Raw genomic sequence first — 22,239 nt, forward strand, 5'->3', positions numbered from 1 at the left:
ATCCTGTCTGCTTGTGCATGCTGGCAACTATTTGCAGGTTTTTGTTGGTTTTTTTTTTTTTTCCTCCTTGAATGATTGTACCTTTCAAAGTGGTGTTTGAGTTTTAAGGAGGTTGTGGGGACTTAAATTGTTGGCACAGGAGAATTGCAAGGATATAATGTCTATAATAAAGCGTCCCATTTATCTACTGATGCCTGCATTTTTTGAATTATAAAGCACTTAGGGATGTTCAGACAATCAGACAGCTGAGCTAGCTAAACATTCCCAACCTTATTATTCTGCATAAATACTGGAATAGGTACCAGAATGAACCATCCCAGCCTGCTAGTTTTACCTCTGGGTTAATTTTAATATGAAGCTAAGCTGTGGAGAGAAGGAAAAAATATTCTTAACATTTACACATTGCATGAATCCTGATTGCCAGCCTTGTACAGACTGTTCTGCACTAGCAATAAAATTGGAATAGCAGGAGGAACGAATGCTCCCCCCTACTTTACAAGCAGCTTGTTTCAGACATCACCAAGAGGGACCTCTGAAGGTACTTGGGTAGTTTTGATTCTCCATAATTCCCAATCAAAAGGCTTCAGATATACATTGCCAGTTACTGAAATCTGTCACAGTTTTTGAACAGTACCCAAAGTACTTTTCGGTCAAGCGCAGAGATATGATTCCTATTCTGGTGAAGGATGGCAGAAGGGAAGGGGCAAAAACACCCCATTAAATGATAATGTCTGGCATTACCAGACCAATTTGACTTTAGTCTGGGAGTGGAGCATTACGCTGTGAGTGCTAGAGACAGATCCCATCATTTTTTTGGACAAAGACCTTAAATACCTCCAGACCTTTCAGTCTCAACTAGATCGGGCTATTTGAAAGAAGGAAAAAAATTCTGAAAGCAACTAATGCTACCGTAAGTTAGCCTCAGATGTATATCTGTACTGGGATGTGCAGAGATTGATCATCCTAACGAAGCACAGCAAACCCTGCAGGCTTCAGCCCTGTTGTATAAATCCCATTTAAATCCCCCTTGCAATTCATGTTGACTTCCCTCTTCTTTCCTTGCGAAGTCCCAGGAGATGTCTGAGTAAATAAACGCTGCTGCCCTCCTGATCACCCTTCAACCTCTTCCCATCTACTCAGTCTTAGTCGTGCTGAAGTGCAGTGCTAGTCATGTCATAACTGTGCTCCACAGAAGCTGCCCAACCGACTGCTTCTCTGAATAGTTTTCCGAAAGAAGAGGAACCTATTTGGAGTCTGATAAGAATAATTTTTACATATATAAATATATATACAATAATGTATATAAATTATAGTTTCTCCATACACAGACCTGTCATCAAGTCCGTACAAAACTAACGGAAAATATATCAGGTGAGAGGCATGACTGGATGGCTAGTTACCAGCCAAGGTTTCAAAGGTCTGAACACTCCCTCAACCTTTCCTGCCAATCATTCAGAAGCTTCCTCTGTCAGACAGCCTCATCTGTCACTCAGGAACTACATCTGCTTGCCTGTTCATTTTCTCACTTAGGGTTGAGGTCACCTGCCCTCCTTTTAACTAATCAGAGGAGACAGCCGTAATCAAAGCACCAGATCAGTGCTCCTGGGCTGTCTTTCTTGAATAGCCTCTCCGTATGTTCTTCTGTAAACCTTGCAAAGTAATGTAGGCATATACAAATAGAGGGAAAGAACAGGGGAGAAGGCTTCTTGGGGCTTTGTTTTGTTTGGAGATCCAGCTAGAAAAGAGGAAAGAAATGTTGCTGAATCTTCTATGCTATGTGGAAAAACAGATGCAATATTTACTGAGGAATTTCCCACGCGTGACAGGAAAAACTGTTGCTCGTTCATTAAATGGTCGCCCTTCACAGGAAAATTCAACTGATGTCCTAGCACAGAGGTAAAGTGCAAAAGCTAGGTGAAAGTACTTATTTTTCTAAAAAGTAAATCAGCCTCTTGACTGCTTATTGTCCTTAAGGGACTATCCATAACAGAACATGCCAGGCTGGGTGGACTTATTCATTTTGCCTCTCCAAAACTTCCTCTACTAGATACCTTTGCTAGGCTCTGCTAAACAGTCTTAAATAGTTGTCAGGTCCTGCCTTAGAGATCAGTGCACTTCAGCATCGACTGAAGCAATTCCTGTTTTGACTCTTATGAAGAGCTTTATACTGTGGATGAGAGGTTTGAATCTGAAAGAAAGGGCACTGCAAAAAAGCCAGAGTTCAGGGAGAGAAAGCGCATCTGACTTCTTTGCCCCTTGCCTAGCTGCGGAGTGGGCCAGCAGCTTGCCTTACCTTGCAGACTCCTTGTGCATTTTGAAAGGATTTGAAGGGTACCAGTGCCAGCCTGCTCCCTCAAGACTGATTTCTCTTCATAATGCTATTGTTGTGATGAATCATGCATTACTATGATTAGCAGAGAGAGGTACAATTACTTTTTTGCAGTGGTGACTGATATACGACGGCCTGGAACCCCAGGCCTTACAGAGGTGGAAAAAGGATCTTGTCAGATATGAAGAAAGAGGAAAACTGGAAACCATTTCATTTACAGAAAAACAAAAGAAACCCAAACAAACAAGTTTAAAAGGAGCAAAGGAGAACAGGAGAACAAAAACTTGTAAGTGAACACTACTAGGAACGGGGCCCTGGTTGACAAGGACTTTCCCTCCGAGCAAGTATGGTTGTTCTCATGCGTAAGAAGCCACTGCTGATTATCAGCAACTACTTCTACCAGATGGTGCCCCCCAAGAACAAATTAAAAAAAATTTAGAGACACTGACAAATACTGAAGACAAATAAGCTGTCCTGGAGAAGGTTTAATAATTTTACCCAGCAGTAGGAAAGTGCCTGGCAAAATTGAAAGGGGGAGGAACAAAACAGACAGGGTGGAAGAGAACAGTGGTGGTGGTCTCCACATGGTCTCCCTTCTTGCAAGAGAGGGCTAGCTGCTTCTTCCTAATGGTGTTTGTTCTTTACCTGCTTAAGGAATGGCACTGAGATGATACCAAAGTCCTAATAGCTTTTGAAATTCAAGTTCTCAGGGGAGAGGGAAGCAAACTTTCAAATGACACAAGAGTGAAACAAAACATTTTTTATTTCTATAGGGTAAACGACAGTAATCTCTTGAGATGTCCTTAGCATCTTTTCCTTGTTTCCCAATAACTTGTCACTTCTCTCATTGTCAAGACGTGAACGCCTCCAATGCTTCTGAATTTCTATCAGTCTTTGTAGCCTAAAATTTCTTGTAGAGCATAATCCCGTGTCGGTGGCAGGGCAGCCTATCTGACAGGCCCAAAGCAAAGACTTTGTGCTCGCACTGCTCAGACCAAAGGCACAGTGTGCATCATCGCGCCGGATAAACGTGGACCAACCTCCCCCAGACACCAAAGTCACTCAAACCCTGCAGGGGGTTGGAACTAGGTGATATTTAAGGTCCCTTCCAACCCAAACCATTTCTGATTCCATAATGTGCGTGACAACCACGGACTAACAGCGCGAACTGAGCAGCGGTCCGACACCTTTGTCCTGCTGCCCTCCCGTTTGGCTGGAAACTTAACCTGGCTAAGGTGCCACTGAGTGCACCCTTAGCAAGTTTCCTGAGGCCACCAAGCTGTGTGGTATGGTTGACACGCCCGATGGAAGGGATGCCATCCAAAGGGACCTTCATGGGCTGGAGAGGTGGGCCTGCGTGAACCGCATGAAGTTCAACAAGGCCAAGTGCAAGGTCCTGCACGTGGGTCGGGGCAATCCCAAACACAAGTACAGGCTGGCAAGAGAATGGACTGAGAGCAGTCCTGAGGAGAAGGAGCCGGGGTTACTGGTGGATGAGAAGCTCAACATGAGCCGGCAATGTGCGCTTGCAGCCCAGAAAGCCAACCGTACCCTGGGCTGCACCAAGAGCAGCGTGGCCAGCAGGGCGAGGGAGGGGATTCTGCCCCTCTACTCTGCTCTCGTGAGACCCCACCTGGAGTCCTGCATCCAGCTCTGGAGCCCCCAATATAAGAAGGACATGGATGTGTTGGAGCAGGTCCAGAGGAGTCCACGAAGATGATCCGAGGCGAGGGCTGGAGCACCTCTGCTACGAGGACAGGCTGAGGGAGTTGGGGCTGTTCAGCCTGGAGAAGAGAATCACAGAATCACAGAATCACAGAATAGTAGGGGTTGGAAGGGACCTCTGTGGGTCATCTAGTCCAACCCCCCCGCCGAAGCAGGGTCACCTACAGCAGGCTGCACAGGACCTTGTCCAGGCGGGTCTTGAATATCTCCAGAGAAGGAGACTCCACAACCTCCCTGGGCAGCCTGTTCCAGTGCTCCGTCACCCTCAGAGAGAAGAAGTTCCTCCTCATGTTCAGACGGAACTTCCTCTGCCTCAGTTTGTGCCCATTACCCCTTGTCCTGTCACTGGGCACCACTGAAAAGAGCTTGGCCCCATCCTCCTGACACCCACCCTTCAGATATTTGTAGGCATTTATAAGGTCCCCTCGCAGCCTTCTCTTCTTCAGGCTGAACAAGCCCAGTTCCCTCAACCTCTCCTCGTAGTGGAGATGCTCCAGTCCCCTCACCATCCTTGTAGCCCTCCGCTGGACTCTCTCCAGTAGCTCTTCATCCTTCTTGAACTGGGGAGCCCAGAACTGGACACAGTACTCCAGATGAGGCCTCACCAGGGTAGTGTAGAGGGGAAGGAGAACCTCCCTTGTCCTGCTGGCCACACTCTTCTTGATGCACCCCAGGATCCCATTGGCCTTCTTGGCAGCCAGGGCACACTGCTGGCTCATGGTTAACCTGTCGTCCACCAGGACACCCAGGTCCCTCTCTGCAGAGCTGCTCTCCAGCAGGTCCACCCCAAGCCTGTACTGGTGCATGAGGTTGTTCCTCCCCAGGTGCAGGACCCTGCACTTGCCCTTGTTGAACCTCATCAGGTTCCTCTCTGCCCAGCTCTCCAGCCTATCCAGGTCACGCTGAATGGCAGCACAGCCTTCTGGTGTATCTACCACACCTCCCAGTTTGGTGTCGTCAGCAAACTTGCTGAGGGTACATTCTAACTCTTCATCCAGGTCGTTGATGAAGAAGTTAAACAAGACTGGGCCCAGTACTGACCCCTGAGGGACACCACTTGTCACCAGCCTCCAACTAGACTCAGCGCCGCTGATGACAGAAGGCTGTGGGGTGACCTTAGAGCAGCTGCCAGTACTTAAAGAGGGCCTACAGGAAGCATGGAGAGGGGCTTTTCACAAGGGTGTGTAGTGACAGGACAAGGGGGAATGGCTCTGAACTAAAAGAGGGCAGATTTAGATGAGATGTTAGGAAGAAATTCTTCCCCATGAGGGTGGTGAGGCACTGGCCCAGGCTGTCCAGAGAAGCTGTGGCTGCCCCCTCCCTGGCAGTGTTCAAGGCCAGGTTGGATGGAGCTCTGAGCAACCTGGTCTGGTGGAAGATGTCCCTGCTCATGGCAGGGGGGTTGGAACTGGGTGATCTTTAAGGTCCCTTCCAACGCAAACCATTCTGTGATTGTTCCAAACACCTCCGAAGCCGGACCTCGCCCTCCCGCCTCGTCCCCCCCCGCTGGGGAAGGCGGCCCGGCCGCCGGGGGAGGGACCCGGCGGAGCGCAGACCCCGGCCCGGCCGCCGCGCTCCTCTGCTGCCCTCTGCTGAGGGGAAACCCCGCGCGGCGGGGCGGGGCCGCCCCCGCCTGCCCTCAGGCTCCGCGCGGGGCGGGGCGGGGCGCGGCGCTCTGTCAGTCAGCCCGCCGGCCGCTGCCGCGCAGCCAATCAGCGAGGGCGGGGCCCGTCCCGCGCGGGGCAGCGCCGCCGCTTCCTTCTGCCTCGCTGCTGAATCCACCGCCGAGCAACGGATCGCGGCGGCGATCGATTCTCTCGGCTGGTTCCCCCCCCCGCCCCATCCCGGTGAGACGCACCGCGGCGGGGGAGCGCAGGAGGACGCGTGGCTGCAGCGACCCGGGGTAGCGCCGCCTCCCGCCTGCTCGCCGGTTAACCTAACACCCCCCCCCCCCCAACGAGCAGCGCGGCCATGGAGCGCGCGTTCCCGCCGCTGGACTGCCTCCTGCCCGCCGGTACGGTACGGCGCGCGCCGCTTGGCGCGCGGAGCCTCCGTGAGGGGCTGCGCGCGCCGGGCGGGAGCGGGGGTGCCGCGCCGAAGCCGGCCTCCCCGTCAGGCGCACCGGTCTGGGGCCGTTTTAAACCCGCCTCCGGAGTCTAAACGGCTGCTTGAGGTTGCAGTCAGGCATCCGCCGGGGCTTGCCGCAGGTGCCCTGGGTCGACAGGGCGGGGGGGCCCGCGGGCCCTGCTCCGGGGCCGCCGCCCGCTTGCCCCTGCCGTGGGGCGAGGCGAAGCCCTGAAGTGTGGTTTGGGGGGGATTTGCTGCGGTTCCCACAAGCTGCCCTTGGGCTTTCTGTTCTCCTGTGTCGCTTCTGAGGTGCAAGCGCTACCAGTTGGGCTACACTGAGGCTGTCGGTAACCTCATCCTCTCTATATATCCTCATCCTCTCTCTATATATTGTATATATCTCTCTCTATATATTTTCTTCAGTCTGAAGAAGAGAAGGCTGAAAGGGGACCTTATATATATCTATAAATATCTGCAGGGTGGGTGTCAGGAGGGTGGGCCAGATTCTTTTCAGTGGTGCCCAGTGACAGGACAAGGGACAACGGGCACAAACTGAAGCAGAGGAAGTTCCAGCTGAACATGAGGAAGAACTTCTTCCCTCTGAGGGTGATGGAGCCCTGGCCCAGGCTGCCCAGGGAGGTTGTGGAGTCTCCTTCTCTGGAGATATTCAAGCCCCACCTGGACAAGGTCCTGTGCAGCCTGCTGTAGGTGACCCTGCTTCGGCAGGGGGGGTTGGACTAGATGACCCACAGAGGTCCTTTCCAACCCCTAACATGCTATCATTCTGTGATATAGAGCACCTGTAGCCAGCGCAGGCTCATCCAGATCCCCTGTACGATGTTCTAAACCTCTTCCTCACTACGTGCTTGCAGTATCTGATTCAGTGGGGCCTAGTTTGCTATTCCACGATACCGTTACAAACCTTAAATATTTTCATCTTTCTACAACATTGCTTTGAGAGCTGAATAAAAATCATTTTGGCATGGCAGCTAGAATTCTAACTTGTGCTGCTCTGTCCTGGCACGGCAACCCAAATTGCCGTGGTGAGGTGTACGTTGTTATTTATTTACTGGTAAGATCTGGAGGAAGGGAAAAGTTTAACAGAATGTACACTTCTAACAGTTCGGTATGTCTTTATAGCTGGCAGTTTAAGAGCGTGTTCAACCTTTCTAGTGGTTGGGTTTTTTTTTTTAATCATGTTTTGCTCTCATTTTTAAAAACTTGAGGGTAGGTTCAAAGCTAGTAATGGGTAAAGCTGTACTTGAGGCATTTCTGCCAGAAATTTATGCTTGATTGCATGCACGTGTATTTTGAGATGTGTCATTGCTTTGGGTAGAAAGAGAGAGTGAACGTGGAGGAGACGTTTTAATGGGTTAGCTTTGATTCAGTGCAGTGTGGTATCCTCTTGTATGAAATGGGGAATAACTACTTACTAAGTATATAGTAAGGTGAGACAAAAAAGTACCTTAGGAATATATCCCTGGGGAAGTTCAGGCATTGCTATTTGGAGTTTAAGATAGTTGCTTTTGATAGGCTTTTGTATGGTGTTAGGGCTACCCTAAGTCCCCAGTTTCCAGGAATTGTCTCTTTTTTTTTTTTCTTTCTTTTCCTTTTGTTATGTCTGGTTGGAATTCAAGATTTGGGATTTTTGTTCACAGTTTTCAGATGACTCACAGCCTTCTCAGGCCAGAGGCTTCAGCTGGGTGTGAAGAAGCCTGCTTCTTGTAAAGAAATGTCTGCTACAAGTATACAAGTCAACTGGGTTATATGGGATAGTGTGCCTATGAAATGCACGGTGGAACCTTGTTGTCGTTAAAAACATTCATTACCATCATTTCCAATTGGTTTGGCCTGCTCAAAGTGTGCATGGCTGAGCAGATTTATTTGGCAATTCCACAATTTAAAATCTGGTATCCTACATGGGGTACTCGGAAACAAGGCTTTTAAAACTTGGTAGGTGAAATGAGGCTCCCAAATTCTCCTTGAGGAAGTAACAGTAGTTCCTCCATCTGTTTTCTTCAATGGGATATGCATTTAAGTGTCCAAATAATATAAAGCTAAGTTGCGTGGAACATGAAGCTTCTTAGAGGCTAGACATGACGTTACAGAATAAACCCTTGTGAGAGGATGTTTAAGTGCTATGGACCTTGTCCCCTTGCCTTCAATAAAGTAAAAGTATAGCAATGTATATGATGTTTCTGATTGCTTTCTAAAGCCCTGTGTAAACACAGTGGCACATTATGGTAGGCTGAATGTGAAAGATTTGTCGGCTATGTTTGGAGGTTATTAGTTACTTTATTTTTCTTTCTGAAGATGTTCAGAAATTATGCTGATATTTATACAGAACAGAATAAAACACTTACAGGTTTTGGAAGCTAATATTAGGTACTGGGAATAATATTGGGTGCTGGAATTTCAGGGCCGCATGCACCTTGGTAATTTTAGTCAGTGTAGTTAGCGAGATTGTATTTAGATTGTGCGTCTCCCTATATAGCACCTGATTGAGGTCCATGTAGTAGATATTTGGGAACTGCTGTGCTGAGTAATATGCTCAGGGACTTTGAACGTTATTCAGTCAAATAGCTGGAGCACAGTTAAAAATCACTGTTCTACAGTCAGAATGCTGTGCTGTGGGCTTCAGAACTGTGTTGATTTGCTTAATGTAGTTTAGAATGGGTAACGAGGTAGAATTTAAAATGGAATTGAGCTCTAAATTTGAGTATTGCATACTGAAACCAATATATTTTTATTTCCTTGTGAAATGTGACCATTAAAAAGGCTCGCGGAAGTCCACCCTGAAGTCCTGTGTGCTGCTGTGAAAGGTGAAGTTGTGATGCAGGTGTTGCAGAAAGCTCATAATGATGTCACACTACGGCCTGTGAATCATGACAAGAGTAGCTTTGTTTCTTCTGGAGCATTCTTTGATAGACTAGACATTTCCCTCCTGCTGTTTATACCCTTTTCTTGCACTGTCATTGCCTCCTGCTGCTTGTCCCAGACTGTGCTGCAGGCACTTCTGCAGAAAGACAAGTATTTCTAATTTACTATTCTTATACCATGAACTTTGGGAGCTGAGCATGCTATGCTTGTGGCTGCTTAACAGTGGAAGTACTGTAGCATCCTTTAATAAGGTCAACTTGGAATACCACTTGAGACTTTTAAAAGGGCAGAGTGCCAGTTTACTAAGCTGTATTTTCTCACAGGGAGTGTTTTACATTGTGTGCCATAATACAGCCTGAATTCTCACTCATCTCCAGATGCGATTAATGATTCTTTGCCTTGAACAGTCCTTAAAGTGCAGCTCATTATTGGTTTTATAAAGTGGAGTGATGCAGAAGGAGGGTGTCTTCCTCAGTTTGTAATCTGACAGCTCCCGATAAGAGTGCCTTGTTTAGGTGGAGGGACTGCAAAGAAGTGGTAAATCTGGTGTCCTTCTGCTCCTTTCTGTGCCTCGCAGAGGGTTTGTTGGAGCTGAGCTTCGTATGACTGACAGGGAGCCTCTGCTACCAGTGAGGCTTGTTCCCTCCTGTCCCCACTCCTCCATGCCCCAAGGCCTGTGACAAAACGCACTCTTGAACTGTGCTGTGTCGAGAGCTGGTGGTTAAGACTTGGTCTGCAGTGCTAGCTTCATCTCACTGCAGCAAGGTCATCTGTATGTCATGAGAGACAGAGCCATGACAAACAGGACAAAGACTGCTTCAGAACTGTGTGGAAATATATAGTTGTCTCTTTGTGCGAAGGGACTACAAAATTCTGCATTCAATTTAAAGCAAAGAGAACAAGAGGAAACAACAATACTCTCTGAGTGCTCTTCCATCATTCTGCAGGCTTGATTGTCTCTTGCTTTGCTATATGTCTTCTCCTGGAAATGTTACTGGCTGTAAACAAGTTACCTCTGAAAGGGTTATATCACCATATTCCTTTTTAAATGCCTGGGGCTTGAACTTCTTCCTTAATGTTCCCTTTTCTCTGACATTAAAGATTGAAAGTTATTTGTTTGTACAACGGTGACATGTTTGCCAGTGACTGGATGTCTTCCAGCCTGGTATAAGTGCCAGTAACCACCTAAATGCCCCCTCGCTAGAGCTCTGCATGGTCTCTGTGATGGGTTATCTTGCAGTCTAATACACAAAATTCTGTGGTTGTAATCAAGGCACCTATGGGGTTAGGAAATCAGCCTGAAGGTCTCCATTAACAGTTGTTGAACATTAAAGGCATATGGAAAGGGGTGAAGTCCCAGACTATTGGATAGCTGTGTAATTTTCCAGGCTTTGTGCCACTGCTGATGGGTCAGACTAGCGAAGCTTTCAGGTGAATCAGATCATTCAAAAGCTGTGACGGAGTTCACCAAAGTTGAAAAATGTTCGCAGAGGCATCAATCCTTTAAGACTACTTCAAGAGTTCCTCAGTGAAATTAGCAAGGACTTCCATATGGCTCTTCTACTCTTCTATCTTTTTAATTGAAACATATTGATTTTTTTTTTATGTGAATATTGCTAACCTGCTCCTGCTCTTCATTTCATATAAGTAGTAACACCGTTCTTTTAGTCGGGTTACCTGGGATGCCTTAGCTTGTTTTTGAAGTTGCTGTAAATGTTCAGCCTTGGACCCTGCTGCTTGCTAATCTGCTGTGCTGGGTCAGCTGTTGTTCTGTAAGCGTTATTGTATAGATTACCTACAGGTGCGCTTATGAGTGAAGTATTACTGATGCCATTTAGCAGACATAATCATTGTTAACTTCACTACTTTCTATTAGATCTTTGCTTTCATGCACTGATAGCTTTTGGACTTATTTATTTGAAATTTTTTTTTAAAATGCTTTGTATGCAGGTGTGTTATTTGGAATGGGGCAGCAAGCCATCTTTAACCGTTTGAGCTAATAGGAAGATGAATATACATTTACTTATTTTTGTACACACACAAAGAGAGCTCCCTTTTGAAATAAATGAACATCGAAGCCAGCTGCTGTTTGTTTGTGTAGATGATAGATTCTCATCTCATGCAGTGTCAGTGCACTGAGAGTTCCATATCTTGTGGTCACTGATAGGGCACAGCTGACTCTGTTAGATGGGAATATAATGGTCGAGGGGACTGAGGTGATCTTAAAAAAAAAAACCACCAAAAAAACCTACCGGAGTATAAAAGCAATAATACTGTCACTGGAGCTTCTAAGACAAAAACCCGCATTCGTTACTGCTTGCACAGACAAAAAAGCACTCGGATGAATTCCTTTTGGAAGGTGTTGTTATTTTTCCATCAGTTGAGGCTTTCAAGAGCAGCTTACAGAGAGTTCTGTGAGGAGTCACTTAGAATCATAGAAAGTTTGGGGTCGGAAGGGATCCCTAGAGGTCATCTAGTCCACCCCCCGCAGCGAGCAGGGACACCGCTAACTAGATCAGGTTGCTCAGAGCCCTGTCCAACCTGGTCTGGAATGTTTCCAGGGATGGGGCCTCCACTACCTCTCTGGGCAACCCGTTCCAGTGTTTCACCACCCTCATTGTAAAGAATTTCTTCCTTATATCCAGCCTAAACCTACCCTGTTTTAGTTTAAAACCATTACCCCTCGTCCTGTCACTGCTGTCTCTACTAAACAGATTGTCCCCATCTTTCCTATAGGCTCCCTTTAAGTACTGAAAGGCTGCAATCAGGTCTCGCCGCAGCCTTCTCTTCTCCAGGCTGAACAAGCCGAACTCTCTCAGCCTGTCCTCATAGGAGAGGTGCTCCAGCCCTCGGATCATTTTTGTAGCCCTCCTTTGGACCCGCTGCAACAGTTCCATGTCCTTCTTGTGCTGAGGGCTCCAGAGCTGGGCGCAGTACTCCAGGTGAGGTCTCACCAGAGCAGAGTAGAGGGGCAGAATCACCTCTCGCTCTGCTGGCCACGCTTCTCTTGATGCAGCCCAGGACACGGTTGGCCCTCTGGGCTGCCAGCGCACATTGCCGGCTCATGTCCAGCCTTTCGTCTGTCAGTACCCCCAAGTCCCTCTCAGCAGCGCTGCTCTCGATCCTTTCATCCCCCAGCCTGTATTGATAGCGGGGATTACCCCAACCCAGGTGTAGGACCTTGCACTTGGCCTTGTTGAACCTCATGAGGTTCACACAGGCCCACCTCTCCAGCTTGTCCAGGTCCCTCTGGATGGCATCCCGTCCTTCTGGTGTCTCAACCATACCGCTCAGCTTGGTGTCATCTGCAAACTTGCTGAGGGTACACTCGATGTCGCTTAGGTGTAGCAGATTGAGTCTTAAAGCTAGGAAATACACTAGCTGGCTTCCTGTAGTCTATTTTTTTTTCTCTTCATTATTTTTTTTTTCTCCTCTGATTTATCGTCAGATAAGGAGGTGGCAAATACACTTATTCCAGGCATCAAAATGTTCGTGTTGTTTGTGTACAATTAAATGTGTGGAGGAGTGCTGGAAACCATTTAAACTTGTTAGTGTTTAAAGAGCAGAGTATTAATCTTAAGAAGGTACAAGAAGTCAAGGGAAATAGTGGACTTTCAGGTTTTGTTTTTGTCTTTACTGCATTTCACTTGCATACCTTTGGTCAGCTCTTAAGATATTTTAGCAGTTTCATAGCAGCTTTAACATTGTGTTGGATCTCAAATCTGTATGTATACATATATATAAACTAGTCTTACTTTCTGGAAGTGGAAAACAGAAAAGACTTTTTCTTCCTGGTTGCAAAGCTCATCCAAGTCTAATTTATGGAGAAAATGGATATGAAGCAAAGAAATGAGACGGTTTATTTACACAGGAGAAAACATAATGCGCATATAGGTTTCAGATTTTTCAAGATCCAAAATAGCAAATCCCAGGCATACTTATGGATTTGTTTTAGGTGTGAACATCCTGAGACGTTAATCAAAGCTTAATGCTATGCAGAAAATATCTGCATTGAGAGTAAAACCTAAAATCAAAGTCTTAAGAAGGAAAAAAACAAATAACCTAAAAAAAAAAACCCAGGCAAGCAAGCCACCTGAAAACAAGGAAAAAGGCTAGCAGCTTCTCTTCATAAGTCAGTTCTCAGCAGCTTTCACTTCTAGTGAGTTTTAGGTTTGGATGTAACCTAACGGATTGGGACATTTAAGAACAGTGCTGTTAACTACTGCTTTGTCCAGGGAAATTACTAGCTAGAAATTTAACAAATTTGTTTCTGTTTGACATAATGTAAATAATCTATGCTGGTCTCAAAGCACTGTTGTTGGAAACTGTGGATAAAAGGAGAGGAAGGGGGGGGACTTTCCCTCTCCCCACCAAAAAAAACCCCACCAACCCACAAACAAACAAAAAACCCAACAACACAATAGTAGATCTCACTCAGTACAAAATATAGCAAATTAACAGAAGAGACTTCTGATGTGTGCAGCTGCTTGTTGGTACGTTATAGAACATTCCCCATCTCTGGTCTTTACAGAGAGAGGGGAATTCGCAGTGTGTCCAGCAAGATTAACTAATCTGATCTATTGCCAAATAATTTCAAGATTGAAAAGAACTGACTGTCAGTTGTCCCTTCCACTAAAGTGACTATACCTGATCACAGCGAAGGATAACCAGTTCTTAAGATTTTTGACTTATATCTTTCTGTAAATTAGAGCTGTGCTAGATTACATGCAAGTAATTTGTGGAAACAGATTCTCCTTTCCATCCAAGTCTGACCTTAAACATGAGGAATATGATTAACAGTGTTTGTGTAGTAGTGCCGTGGCATAATTAAAAAGAGAATTGAGAATTTAAAGTTGCTACAGGAATATTCGGTTAGTTAAATTTTACATAGAGAGTACACAGAGTAGCTTTTGGATCGCTTTTAAATTAAAGCTGTTGCTGTACATCCAGTTGCAGTTGAAGCTGCTGGAAGGCTTTTCCTGTCATTTCCTAGCTTTGAATTTTATTTTGAATGGCAGTCAAATTTTCTCAGCTCTAGTGCTGATTCTTTGTAGCTTGTGTTGATGGATTGTCTGCCAGCCTTGCTCTCTGGCAGGACAGAAGCTGGAGGGATGCACGTATTTATCAGGCCAATTGAAATAAATGGGAAGCTTCCACATGTGGCCAGTGAATTCAGTAGGAGCAGAACCTGTCCCCTCACAATTAATTTATTCTGTAGTTGTGACTGCTAGTGTGGGTTCTGTTTTTCTTTTATTTCTTCTTTTACTGTAGCTCCTCTTTTCCCTTCTGTTCTTTCCCCAGAATTATACATTCAACGTTGTTCCTGGGCAGCACAGCAATAAGAGAGTAGTTTGGAAATATTCATACGTACAGTTTTTGACCAAATTGTTCAGTAGCTTTGGTGGTAAAAGCTGTCTGTGTGTCTGCCACAAAGAAGTTAGTTTTCCTGCAAAATGAAAATACATTGATGCTACAAAGTACTGGGGCTTCAAGAGTTGGTCATGTAGAAAAGCTTTGACTTCTGTGACAGTGTCAGTAAGGGTATCTGTGGACCTGCTTGGTGGAGGCACAGCACAGGCTGTCAGGAGAGGCGTTCTTTCTGCTTTTTTCATTTTTCTTCTCCCAAACATAACTCACAATTATGTATGCTATATAAGCACATATGAAAGAAGAGTACCATTCTGCTTCTGTAGCAGAAGGGCACTGGTATGTCAATGAACTCTCGGTGTATATGTGTGTGAGATTTATTTGCTTATGGCAAGTGAAGCATTGATGTATAGACCAGACCTAAGCATAAGCTGAAGATCCAGTTGCTCAGAATGAGTTGAAAGGATGCTGGGTTGAAACCACACCAAGGCAGCTGTTGGGCAGATGGTGTGACTTAAATCACTTGAAACTTTCCTGAGTCTGACTTGTATCACAGAGTGGCTGTGCAAATACCAAGTCAATCTCCACGTGCTCCATTTCGAGACTTTGCACTCTTGATGGGAGTGTTTATGTAGGGGGTAAATCCTGAGGTGAGGTTTGCACTACCGAGCATGACCTGTGTACCAGTAATGCTTACAAAGTATCAAGATCTTCGTCTGCTTTAAATGTAACCGGACGCATCTAATGCAGATACTGTAACAAAGGCAACACTTTCGCTTCTGGAAATGAGTGCTCTGCAAGCTGCTCAGGGTAAAGCACAACCAAGAGAGTGTAGTCAGTGTCCCTATGTGGAACAGTTTCCCTGCCCAGTTTAGGTATTTTTAATAACCGTCGAAGCTGTGACTCCAAAGGAGAAAAAACATTAAGGAGGGCAATTTGAGTGTCAGGCAGCTAAAGGTCTGCAGCTTGGACTGCCAAAGGGAGCGGCACTGTGGTTTAGCTGCTGCGGATGCAACAAGAATAGCTCTTGGGCAGCGTGTGACCACCTCATTTCATAATGAGTTGACCTGGGTACGCTGGCAATGATTAAGCTCTGCTATGAAAGTGTCTGTCTCCATATTGCCGTTTCCTGCTACAAATGGGAAATTTACCCTTCAAGCTCCTTAAAGAAGAGCTTGGTTTGTTTTTTTAAATTAAAAAAAAAAAAAGAAAAGAAAAAGGGACAATATTGAGGAAACTTTTGCTAAGGGCAGCTTAGTGTTTGGCTTTCTGGACTTTTGACAGCAGCGTTCTTGAAAGGTCAGTGCCACAAGACTTTGCTTCCAACTGATCTGATGACTTTCACCAGGTTCAAAGTAGAATGAAGGGTGTTATCTGCAATCCTGTCTTTTTAGGGTGCTGGCATATTCCTGGTGTTATTGAGAGTGTTTTCTTTTTAGCTCTTCTTTCTTTGCCCAGAATCCACTGTGGGAATGACATTTAGTACTGTATGCACAGACTTTGAGCCTTTCTAATGACTTCGGTAACTGTGAACAGAGGATTTGAATAGTCATTTTGTAACTGTGGGAAATAAAATCACTGATATTAGATGTTCTTCCTTGAACTGCCTTGTTGTAAGGTTTTTGCTTGGAAACCTAATTTCCTGGTTCCCCGTGTCTCTGTTTAGCATACTGTTCTTACGTATTGGTCAGTAGTAATGCTGCTGCTGTGTTAACCTGACTCATATTAAGGAATTTTGTCACTTGAGTCTGTGGAAGAATTTCTTCTTCCGTCTTAGTCTGCTGTCCTGCCATAATTCCCAAGTCAAATTCTTGTGCCAACAAACCTCTTTTAAGTCAGCAGGAAAACAGATCTACTATGTAATGTGGCCATTTTTGATGTGTGTTTTTTTTCTTCACACCCACAGCTGCCATAGTTGTGTTGACAAAGCCCGAAGTGAAAGCCTGATTACACAGAGGGCACAGCAGCTGTCACTTGGGAGGAGCTACAGCACCGCTAGGAAATAAAAATCACTTCTTTTAGAGTATGCTACACCTTCACGAGGAGGATTTTTCAGTGGTGCCCAGTGACAGGACAAGGGGCAATGGGCACAAACTGAGGCACAGGAAGTTCCGTCTGAACATGAGGAAGAACTTCTTCCCTCTGAGGGTGATGGAGCACTGGAACAGGCTGCCCAGGGAGGTTGTGGAGTCTCCTTCTCTGGAGATATTCAAGACCCGCCTGGACAAGGTCCTGTGCAGCCTGCTGTAGGTGACCCTGCTTCAGCAGGAGGGTTGGACTAGATGACCCACAGAGGTCCCTTCCAACCCCTACTATTCTGTGATTCTGTGATTCTGTGGTTTTCTGGCAGGAACATGGGCAGAGTGTGTGGCAATACAGAGAAGCTCTGAGCATTTCCGTTCACTGCAGCGATCTGTTTTTCCTGCTGATGGAGTGCGAAGTCTGTGTGAAATTATCAGTCAGTGTCTGGCTTCCCCAGAGAGGCCAGGGAGTGATCAGAGGTGGGTCGTGGCCTTGCAGTACCACTCAGTGGAGATGGCCATATGGTGTGGGAGAGGGGGTGCTCAAAAGGGGTGTCACAACAGGTGTTTGATAACATACTTGTTGCCAAAAGCTTTAAGTGTCAGCTAGCTCCAGTAAGCTAGTGTTAGAGCTGTCCCAGGGGTGCAGTTAAGGAGGAATGCTGTTTAGATAACACACAGTGTAGTTTATTATTTGCATTGTTATTGCAGTAACTATGTTTTGTCAGGCAGACAAAGGCATAACAAGACCCAGAGGTTGGATGCTGGAGCCAATCAAATTCTTACTTGAATTAGGTACAGGTTTTCAACACGGGGAAGAATAACCATCCATTTGAACATCGTACCTGGAGAAGGGTGGATTCTTCATCATTGTAGATCAGAAGCAAGACATACTTCACTTGAAGTGAGAATGGATTTCAGGCTAACATTTATACAAGAGGCTAAACTACATTGTCACAGCAATCCTTTCTGGCTTCTGAATCTATAAATCTGAAACACTTAGTCCACCAAAGGAGATACTTCTTTTCCTTACTATTTGAATAGACAGGACAGACTTGTGGGAAATGAAAGCAACTGGTATATCCTGGGGTGCTGCAGCATGGAGTATCAAGTAGCTAGTCTCATATCACAAGGGAGGTCTTTGAGAACTGGGAGCAGATTTCAGAGCTCTTGCGATGCAGTTCAGAAATTCAGAGGACTGTACTTCCTCCTTACATTCTGAGGAAGTTGTATGTTCTTAAAATAATTATAAAAAAAAATCAACCCAAACCAAAAAAATCTGTAGTACTTGGTTATGGTTCCTAGGCAGCAAGAAGAACTTACTGAAGTAAGACTATACTATACAATGTGCTGAATTTACTGCTGGTTACTGTGAGCTATCAAAAGCTATAAAATTATTTCCATAGCTTCTTTCCTTATTTATCTATAAATATTATAATTGTGAATCCCACAAGGAGGAAGAAAAGGCTTGAATTTAGGCAGTGAAGCGAATAGTTATGCTGAACGTATACAACATTATGCCAAACTATTCTGTTTCTCAACCAGATTTACATTTGCTGAATACATTTGCTGGAATAAATAGCCAGTTTCCTTTGACAACAAAGCTGGAACTGAATAAATGTAAGGCTTCAGAGTACTAACAAAGGGACTGAGCTCTAAAATAATGCAATAATACAGCCCAAATAATGTAAATTAGAACAGCAGAGAGGAATTCTAAATTTAGGAATACACAGGAAGAGCTAGTAATGTGTTGTGAGAGTTTATAAACCTATAGTTTTGTAGTCTGATCCTTTGGTGTTTAATCTTCCTTTTTATTCTTTTCCCCCAATGGCAAATACATATGGCAAATACACATCTTATGATAGAAACAGTAGGTAAAAGGAGTTTTGTTACTTTTCTTGAGTGGAGGAGCCTAGCAAAGGAGGAGAATTTAGGAAAGAAAGCCTGCTGTTCTGTTCAGTGGAAGAACCTTCGCAGCTGACAGTCTATCTGTACAGGAGAATTGTCCCATTCATAGCTTCCCCAAAAGCATGCATAACTCACCTTGGAAATATGCACTGCTTCTGTTGCAGTTGGATAAGAAATGAATTCCAACTGCAGCAAAGAAGGCTCAAGCTAGGTATTAGGGGAAAAAAAGATAGGTAGCAGGAGGAAGCACTGGAATACACTATTTTAGAAGATGATGTAGACGCTGTTACTGGGAGCCTGCAGACTTTCTCACTCAGGTAGTTGTAAGAGTTTCAGTTGGGCTATTCAAACAAGCAGGACTTACTGTTGTGGTTTGAGGTTTTCATGCTGTGAATTACTGATGCTTTCTTCTGCAGGACACTAATGATACTTATCGAAACATGATTTTTAGGAAAATCGCAGATGACATGGAAAGTAGATAAATATATGAAAAGGGGTATGAGGAGTGAAAACTGTGTAGCAATTGTTGTGAATTTACCAGATGCTGAAATCTGTCTCTGTGATTTCATTTCATTAGTTTCCATACTGCTTGTAATTGGCATTTGAATTTCTAAGAGGTTTCAGAGAGATTACCTTGAAAAAAATCTGGACGTTTACAAGTTCTCTTATTCTGTTAGTTTTTGCAGGTGATCTTCTGCATTGATAAGAAACAGAATTGTCTTCTAGAGACTGTGACGAGTTTTCTAGCAATCTGCTTTCTCTTGATGTACAAAAGGAACTTTAGATTTTCTGAAAGAAAGCTTATTTCAGAAAATGACTCCCAGTTTTTTTGCAAACTCAGAGTATGTGTTTTTGAGGGTAAAAATCAGCCAAAGAATGCATCTACAAAGACTTTCTCTGTAGTTTAATCCACTTTATACTGACAATTAATTTATTTAATATTTGTGCATGTCACTATAGAGGCAAACCCTGTCGTCAGTGCAATTTATACAGTCATCATTATCTCCAGTGAGAAAGCATGCCTCAAATTACAGGATTCCTGGTGGCTTCAGGTACATCAGTTACGGAATCTGCGTGTGACATGTTCATCTGCTGCATTGGCAGATGGCTGACTCTCTCTTCAGCTTTAAAAATCCGAATCCGGTGGCAATGTTGTCAAAACATGTCAGCACTTGAAGGGTGGTGTGCCACAAACCGCTGGCTCCACAACACATCTTGGCACAGAAGTTGGGGCTTTGAAAGAAATTATATTCTTCCTATACACCTGTTTTTCTGTAAGGTTGGCTTTTTTTAGTCGCTATGTACTTAAAGTTTGAGCTACTAACCTAGAAGACTGTAGTGCTTAGGAAAAGGATATGGCACTGAGATGTTTTCCTTGATATCTTGCAGCAAGATGCAGCTATGCTTATACTGTGAATTATACTTAACCCTCCGGATATTTGATTTATTTTGGTGGTCCTGGATAGGTGTGTCAAATGCCAGTGCTTGGTAGTTCATAACAACTCCTTCATAGAAATAAAATACATGAAGATGGTAAAGGGAGAAGAGGAGGCGGCTGGGGAAGAGTATTTTCTGAACTGCTGTATCATAAGTTGCTGAGTAGTCTGAAGTAGCAAAAGCTGTAGGAGATTTCCCTAGGGAAGGGAATAGGGGTTTTGAACTAGTAGTTTTTCTCCTATCGCTCTCACAGTAGGCTATGACTATAGAGGGCGCAGAAGGTAATGTCAAAAAACAGAAGAAAAAAAGAGAGCAAGATGCAGGAATAAATTCAAGTAGTCTCTAAATTACATGCTGGCTTGAATTGCCAAAATGGATGGATGCCAAAAGCCATTCTTTTTTATTTAGAGAAGACAACACCCTGCCTGAGAGGACAAAGACGACATTTTGTTCTTTAGGGGCATAAAACTACTTCTCCTAATTATTCCTGACATTTTGGCATTCATGCTATGAGCTTCCTTAGACAGAAGTAAACAGCCAGTCTCCTGTGAGAGTGAAACACGAACTAAGTGAGTTTAAACCTTAAAATGTCCTAGCATCGGCACCAAATCCTGAAATGTTGTTGTCGGAGTTCCCGAATAAGACAATGGGGAACAGTGTAAGATACCTAGGGTACGTTACAGAGGCGTACACGGTAAGCTTCTCTGAATACAATACAGAAAAGTCTAATTTAGAAAGGCACTTATATGCAGCTTTATGCTTCAGAAGTTTAAGTGGAAGTCTGGAGTTCAAATGTATTGTTGCTGTATTATATTAACATCCTCAAGTCCTTGCAGGATGTCTGTGGTAGAGGAGGTAGATGACCAGATGCTATTACTGCCTTGGACGCTTCTTGCACAGAGAAGCCCCCTGGCTGAACCTCGCACTTTCATGAAGTCCTGCTCAACAGAGAGGTGCCCAGGGCCTGTGTGGAGGTATAGCTCACAGCACTGGTAGCCAAAAAAACCAGCAGCTGAAAAAGTGCAGGTACTTACCAAAGAGGTGTTTTGCAGATCGTTACATTTATATGGGAATTCAAAGACAGCTAAACACGCGTTGTTTAGAAATCACTCCCATTCTGTTCTCGTGATGTTATACGAACCTGATCATTCATTTCATTTTTTGACATCCTAGTGCTTTACAACATTTTGTATGTATTAGGGAGGTTTTGTCCTGACACTCCGGATGTTCATTCAAGTTCATTTTTTCTCAGCTGTTATGTACAAAGTTGTAATTTTTTTTTCTTCATAGCCACTACATTTATTTTTTGCCTTAAACATTAATAGTGCTAGTTATTCCACTTTTGTGCGTGTGTCTCTGGGAAAGGGTCTTGTGTGCAGTGAAATACAAACAGTAGCATTTTGTCAGTTTACTCATTTCCAGTTATCATGAACCTGAAGGTACTTGGATTCTTTTTCAGAGTCCCATGCTGCATAATCCTGAGAAATTTTTTAACCTTGTTGTACTTCAGTTCCTCATCAATAAATTATAGACAGTGGTACTTTTTGACATACCCTGTTCAAGAGCTATGAAGTTTGGCTAGTACTAATGGTACTGATTTTTTTTTCTTTTAATATTAATTGCAGATTTCAAGATAACACCGTTTGATTAGTCAGAACCTAATGAATAGTCCCTGAACCCTTTCAGAAAGGATGCCGTTTCTGGTTCTTAGATTGTAGCTTCTGCTTCTGGCAGTTGAATGCCAGCAGCAGCAGCAACAAAGCAAATGTAGTTGAACAGATGTGGTACAGAAAAAAAAATACACGTCCCACCAAGGTGTTTTTTCTGGCTTGTATTTCTGAGATAATCTGTTGATCTGTATGTTGATTTGACTGCTGTTTTCATTTATTGATACAGTAGATTACAAAATCCATGAGAAAATCGCAGGAAACAGTATTTTTTTAGGAGACAGGATTCAGAATGTTATGGTATTTGGGGACTAAATTAAAAATTCAGCCTCTTTTCAGAGGTAAACTGACCAGTGTGGAAATGCAGCTGACTACTGATGGGCTGCTGACATTTCATAAAAATGTTTATATAAACCTAGAGCAAGCTTTGCTTTTATGAGAAAAGCAAAGAAAGGAGACTCCTTTGGTTTGGGGATTCTACCACCACCGCCGTGATACTGTGCTAAATGCAACGTGTCTTTTCAAGTGACCTTTATCTTAACTTTAATCTTTCTTAACCTCTTTGGGGAAGTTGTATTATCTAAATGTCTTCAATGTGTGAAAATATACTTTACCATTCTTTAGCACCTTTTACGCTTTTCGGATGGATATTAATGTTATTACATTAATAACAGTATTATGAACAGGACTGGGCTTTTGGGCATTTAAAACAACTTTACAATATTAGAGCAGTGCTTATACTGTTTGTGTGACTAAAAATTCTATCATTCACAAATAAAAATGGATCAAAGAGGCTGAGATTAGAATTCCCATATTGAAAGCCAGAAGTTTTAAATAG

General features: G+C 44.2%; 1 protein-coding gene across 3 annotated transcripts in view; it reads left to right on the forward strand.

Moving 5' to 3' along the window:
* Window positions 1–5,809: 5,809 nt before the first annotated feature.
* TPK1 (thiamin pyrophosphokinase 1) overlaps window positions 5,810–22,239 on the forward strand; it is a 437,279-nt gene continuing 420,849 nt past the window's right edge. The window contains exon 1 of one of the 3 annotated variants that reach the window (XM_075418557.1): window positions 5,810–6,068. In XM_075418557.1, the coding sequence (XP_075274672.1) occupies window positions 6,026–6,068 (43 nt within the window). In that variant the 5' untranslated portion in view covers window positions 5,810–6,025. The remainder of the gene's footprint in view (window positions 6,069–22,239) is intronic. The other 2 variants (XM_075418558.1, XM_075418559.1) reach the window with 2 other exon arrangements.

This window comes from Opisthocomus hoazin, chromosome 4 (genome assembly GCF_030867145.1).
Source record: "Opisthocomus hoazin isolate bOpiHoa1 chromosome 4, bOpiHoa1.hap1, whole genome shotgun sequence".
Lineage (NCBI taxonomy): Eukaryota > Metazoa > Chordata > Aves > Opisthocomiformes > Opisthocomidae > Opisthocomus > Opisthocomus hoazin.